Source organism: Colletotrichum orchidophilum (assembly GCF_001831195.1).
Source record: "Colletotrichum orchidophilum strain IMI 309357 chromosome Unknown Scaffold_177.1, whole genome shotgun sequence".
NCBI lineage: Eukaryota > Fungi > Ascomycota > Sordariomycetes > Glomerellales > Glomerellaceae > Colletotrichum > Colletotrichum orchidophilum.
In genome coordinates, this window is record NW_019173133.1 from 1 (window position 1) to 6,083 (window position 6,083).

The window sequence follows — 6,083 nt, forward strand, 5'->3', positions numbered from 1 at the left end:
GGGGGGGGGAAGGCCGTGTGCTCCCAGCGTATGTGATGCCACATTCGTCTGCAGGGCGTGGAAAATAGACAGAGCATAGTAAACCCGTGATCCCTTGGAAGAAGGCCCTGCCTGCTTGTATGGTGTTCTCAAATACTGATCGAGAGGAAAAGAGAGCGGCTCATCAATTTTACTTTCCGTGTATGGAAATTATTCAAGGCAGGAGAGAAATCGACGTGCCTTCCACTCACAAACACCGCTGTTGAATAAACCCATCTCATCGCCACTTTATTCAGAACACACCTCAAGAACCACGCAGACCAAGAGGTCCAATTGGTGAATCAGACACAAGTAAAGAAAAAGAACAAAAAAGGAATGATCTCTAGAAAATTTATCCTAAAAGTTCGGTGAGAATCAAGTCTGCTCGCTCAGGGCGCCCTGAGCAAGCAGACTCGAACCCTCGACCTATGAAAACCCCACCCCCCTAGTGGAATTTTCTGCTCTGTGTTTAACCGCTCGGCTAATGCGTTCCCCGGGCGTCCCCGAGGGCTGGTAGGAATCAGAGGAGAAGTTGTAGATAAAGGGTAGACGTGGTGCTTCGTGGTTGCCTTCCAGGTTTCCTGAGGCCATGGGTGGCTTGAATGTTGGGATGAAAAAAAGGGGGAGTGAGTGGGTGGGCTGGACCAACCTGAGGTTCCAACGAGGTTGTAACGGTGCTTTCGAAGTATGCGTGCCTGTGGTGAACAGGCCTTTGTTTCCGATGGACTAAGAGGTAGAAATTATTTTCTAAGTGTCTTCGAATCTGTTCTACCAAATGAGCAAAACATACCGTCTATGGTGGTGGCTGCTGGAAACCATCAAGACGTATCCTGCCACCCCAAGCATCATGAAAAAGATAACGTCCAGCGTCTACCTTATTACAGGGGCTTTCTCGCAAATCCCAACTCCTTGTTCCCGCCATGGAAGACCACAAACTGTGACTTAAGAAACACATCCCCGTAGATCGCGAAAGGCAGACCCGCGGAGCTCTGGATGCCACCGAAGCAAGTCGTCGAAGTCTCAATCGTCTGGCCATCAACCGGGGAGAATTTCATAAAATCTCCAGGGACGACGGCCTGGTATTTGCCCATATCGACGGTGAATGACGGGATTCGGTCCTTGCAGTTGAAGACGAAGCCGCCGTTGGTCGAGTCGTATTTTGCACTCGTGATTCGCTGGTAGTACGCAGAGACAATGGCATCAGGCAAGAGCATGAGCGTCGTGCCGGTGTCCGCGATGGCTTCGTGAGGTGCAGAGGTGGGCGCGCTGCCGTTGGAGCCGACGGCGAAGCCTTGGGCCGTGAATTGCCAGAAGCCTTGCGTCGTGTTGACGGGAACGAAAGTGATGTCGCCGGTGTACTCTGTAGAGTCAAGGAAGCCAAAGTTGTAGTTACCGGCTTGAAATGGTGGTAAGTCAGGAGTCTCGAAGAAATTTGGAGTGAGGCAGTGAGGGTGTGGGACTTACCGGCTGCCTTTTTGAGATTTGCTGTGAACAGCGGCATGGCAAGGTTGGACATTGCATTCTCAAAGAAGGTCTTCTGCTTGGCGGGCTCGACAGTGTTGATATTCCCGAAGGCAAGCCCAACAAGCCCAGACTGGTTCTTGTTTCGAGAAAAGGACGAAGACACTTGAGTAGCAGACTCGATGGCTTGGCTCTCGACGGTTACGCCGCCGATTGTGACGGTGTCTTTATAGACATTACCTTGGGACGAGCTACCGTCGCCGTAGGAGATCGACCAGGAAGCGCCCTTTAGGACTTTGGCACTTGAGCTGGCGTTGATGTTGTAGATTGTCTGCCCCACGACTTGGGTGACTGGCGTCTCGCTACTGAAGACCCATAGATCCGAGGACCCGGTATCGAAGTTGAGCGGTATCGTTTGGGGCGGTGTGCCAATCTGGACAGGGCAGATATATTGGCTGTCGAACTCGGCAGGAATTGCGGCAACCTCTCCTTGAGACCTGTGAGTTTGAGCCAGACAAGTCAACGTATGTACTTACCACTTGGAGGGGTTTTCGTGCCGTTCCCCCTATGACCTCCGCCTCCTCCTGGAGCAGTGGTTGTGCCATTGCCCTTGGAACCACCAGCACCAGCGTTGCCTCCTTTACCTCCCTTGCCCTTTCCTTTGCCGCCCCCCTTGCCCCCCTTATGGCCGCCTTTGCCTTGACCACCGTTGAGCAACCCAAGCTCCCCAAGGATTTGATCAATGAGCCCCAGTAAATCGTCAGGAATCTGTTGTCCGTATTTGGAGTAGGCTCTGGCCAGTGCGATAGGTCCTCGTCTATTTCCGTAGTAAAAGTCGGGGTTGGGAGCCTGTTCGATTCGAAAGGCCGCGCCGCCTAGAGTAGCGACTTCTATTTTCCGAGGCGCCGCATCTACTAAATGAGAAACTAAGGGAACGAATGCTGCCACTGCAGCTGGTTTGGTAAAGCGCATGGCCACTTGGACAAGATAAAGGTCTGGCGAAGGAGTGAAGCCAGATAGGAAGCTCACAGAGCTTTCAACAAATAATGGTCGAAGAAGAAGAAGAAGAAGATAGTGACACAAGGAAAACAACAAACTTGGAGGCGCAGAGCGTCCTGGGGAAATAGGCACACAAGCTTTTGCCAAGTTCGCTTACCATTGTAGCAACGCATAGATCGACCTTCTGAACCGTTTCGAAATGCTCGAATACCTAGTCACTAGTTGGATCATTAACCAGGCAATGACGAATCGCGAGACAGAAGGAGAGATTTCCACTTTCCGGGCCTGGTAACGAGGACCTGAAGTAGGCGCCAGGGGCTGAAGCGTTCGAGTCTGCCCGCCGACGGCGAGTGGACAGTCTCACGAAAAGGCGCATCCGTAGACGACCTGCGACGGTCGATCATTTCAATCACCTCAAGATGTGATTCCTCGCGGACACTGTACGCCGCCAGTGTGAGGCGGCTTGAATGGCCGTCTGCTTGGCTTCCGAAACACTGTCGGTCGGGCATGCGACCCCTGTCCGCATGGTCAACCAGGTCGCGATGCCGAACTTCCGGGACCACTTCTTGGTATGCCGAGCCCCTGTTCAGTAGATCCAGATACGTCCAGCAAGTCCAATACTCGAATTGTGAAGCAAAGTGAGGATATCCATTGACATGTAAAGGAGAAATAAAGATCAATCATCTGAAGTTGTGCAGAGACATGCGATGAAAAGGGTGGGATAGACACATTTCGATACAGCTTGATGGTACAAAGTCAAATACGAAGATATGGAGAATAAGGGATTCTGTGAGGGTGTGTGGCCCAGGTGCGACGAGATTCATGCAAAACTGAAACCGCTTTCCATTCTCGAGTTGACAGCTCGTGTGACTCGGAAATCATCGCTTGAGTTTTCGGCCGTCATCCCGAACATGTATGACGGTTGTCAATATATCTGCCATCATGGAGTGAAACAGATGGTTCCCGAGAGCCGGTAGCTGCAGCCTTGCTCAGGCAGTGGAAGTTGAGATGCGTCGGAGCAACCATTATCTGATGGATGATTCGCCCGAGATCCAGCTAGAGATACCTGCCTACCCAGCCCATCGACAAGGCGTGTCCAAGAGACGTCGTCAAATTTGGTAAGAGCAACAAGCCAGGGATAGTGCCGTCGCTTGGCGAGGTCGATCACTGCAAGCTAATCTCTTCGAGGCGTCGTTGCCTTGATTTTCCGTCCGAGATCCTGCTGGGACAGACTCATCTTGCCAGGTATTGGCCATCCAGCATCAAGCTCTCGGTTGACTAGCCAATGCCAGTTCATCGGAATTTTGATGATTCAAAGTTCGAAGAAGGGAGGGGAGACAGGTGCGTTCATGGGTAAGGTGAATGGTGGCTTGGGAGGTGAATCAACTCCAAAGGTCTTCCATGGCCTGGGTGTTGGCTTAGTCACCACCGCATACCCCGCCACCCTGCTTGGAATACCGCAATTTGCTAACAGTCAGTGACAGTCCAAGACTCACCGCCCGACAAACGCCGCCCCTCTATCACCGAAAGGCACCAGGTCTTCTTACGCGTCTTCGTACGTGTCAGCCTCTGCTTACGATGCGAATGACTTCTTTTCCATGTTATTCTAGGGAACTCTATTGATGAGTCTCTTTTCCCCCGTCATTCTCTTCGATACCCCGTCACTCCTTGACTTCCTGCTGTTTCCCCTCATTTCCCTCCTTGCGACGACGATTTGGCATCTTTCCAACTTTATTTCCTCACATTTACGACCACGCAACGACACGCAACGCCGAAATGCCAGAACACGATGCTCTCATTCTCTCATTCTCTCACTTGGCGGATTTTCCGCGCGCCCCCGATGCCCTCCAGATGCTGAAAAAGGTGGCCTCCTTGGTCAAGCCTATCTTGCGAGTTCGGGGTTGGAAGGTACGAGAACTAGCCGAGTTCTACCCCGACCAAGCAAACCTCCTTGGTAAGTCAACCATCTGAGATTTCAAGCTATACAATAACCGTAGCCTACCTAGGTCTTAATGTCAACAGAGGCCAGAGAATTCTCGTCCGCCTACGTTATCCCAACGACCGATCACTTTTCCTACCTCTAGAGCATGTAGTCGATACAATGCTTCACGAGCTTTCTCACATCGTATTTGGACCCCACGATGGCAATTTCCACGCGCTGTGGAACCAGCTTCGAGACGAACACGAGTCACTCATTCGCAAAGGATATACGGGTGAAGGATTTCTTTCCGACGGGCATCGCTTGGGGGGCGGCCGGATACCGATGCATGAAGCCCGACGGCTTGCGCGGGCATCTGCTGAGAAACGCCGTACTCTGACCAAGGGGTCGGGCCAGCGTCTTGGTGGCTCTGGTCCCAGTGTGGGTTCAGATATTCGGCGAACTATAGTGGGCGCAATCGAGCGCAGAAACAATACGCTGCAAGGATGCGGTAATACGAATCACAATGACAGGGAGATTCAACAAATCTCCGAGACAGCTACAAAGAACGGATTCCGTACGCAGGCCGAAGAAGATGCGGCTAACGAAGCTGCGATTGCCCAGGCTCTCTGGGAATTGGTGCAAGAAGAAGAGCGCCAGCGGTATGGTGGTTATTTTATCCCACCAACCGCGCAAAACCCTACTGGCAACGGGGGAGGATCGGTCATGGGAGATGTGGGGGATCACGGGAATGGAAGTAATGATATCCCTCCGCCGATCCCAGGACTGGAAACGAGGCCCCCATCGGTACCAGGGCCAGAGATTCGGCCACCAGTTGTATCTGCTCCCGTGCCGCAGTCGGCTCCGCAACGGGGCTGGACATGCGGAGTCTGTACCCTTCATAATCCTGCGAGCTTTTTGTGCTGCGATGCGTGCGGCACAGAACGAGGTCAAGATCCTCAACGTGAAGTGTGGACACCCAATGCTGAAAAGCGCGAACGCGAACGCCAACGCCAACGAGCATCAGTGGCTGCAACGGCGAAGAACAAACCAAGACCAGCTACAATCGATCTCACAGGTAGTCCGCCTAAGACCAACAGCACTGGGAAGACTGGCAGTAGCAGTCAACAACACGAGCCGGCAATACCGCTAACTTGGCAGTGTTCATTTTGTGGGACGATGATGGAAAGGCAGTGGTGGACGTGTTCGACATGTGGAGTGATGAAAGACAATTCCCTCTGATAAAGCGGGGATGAGGTAAAAACCATGGACCAAGTTCGGTGGTAAGGGGACTGCAGAGGGCACGTGAAGGGTCCTTCTCTGGATTCTCAGGGTCCAGATGACGAAATGGCCGATGATATCCTTGCAAGCGAAGGGATTTTGCAATGCCTGCACTGCATCATGTCGTCTATTGCTATAAGCGACAGATGCAAGGCTGCGTTTCGGAATCGAGACGGAATGACATAATTCTTGGCGACGTCGAAAACGAGACGCAACCAATTGTGATCTAATGCGAGTACTACGCTGACAAGCAAAGTAAATGAGGGAGAAGTCGAGTCATTGTATGGCCGGCACACGAGTGGCATGCACACAGCGCATGTAAGGACAAAGATGCGCCATGGCATGGAATCTTTCAGTGGCACAACCGAGCTACTTTTGTCTACGAGTTTCGATGGCTTCTGGTTGC

The 6,083-nt window shown here is 52.3% G+C and overlaps 2 protein-coding genes across 2 annotated transcripts; one reads left to right on the forward strand and one right to left on the reverse strand.

Moving 5' to 3' along the window:
• Nucleotides 1–896: 896 nt before the first annotated feature.
• CORC01_13081 (endothiapepsin) lies at nt 897–2,451 on the reverse strand (the record flags this gene model as incomplete). The annotated part of the gene is made up of 3 exons (XM_022624699.1): nt 897–1,414; nt 1,483–1,968; nt 2,016–2,451. The coding sequence occupies 3 exons, from the start codon at nt 2,449–2,451 to the stop codon at nt 897–899; spliced, it is 1,440 nt and encodes a 479-aa protein (XP_022468776.1).
• A 1,803-nt stretch (nt 2,452–4,254) lies between these two features.
• Nucleotides 4,255–5,549, forward strand: CORC01_13082 (WLM domain-containing protein; the record flags this gene model as incomplete). Its single annotated transcript, XM_022624700.1, has 3 exons — nt 4,255–4,432; nt 4,476–5,284; nt 5,340–5,549. The coding sequence occupies 3 exons, from the start codon at nt 4,255–4,257 to the stop codon at nt 5,547–5,549; spliced, it is 1,197 nt and encodes a 398-aa protein (XP_022468777.1).
• Between the last annotated feature and the right edge of the window lie 534 nt (nt 5,550–6,083).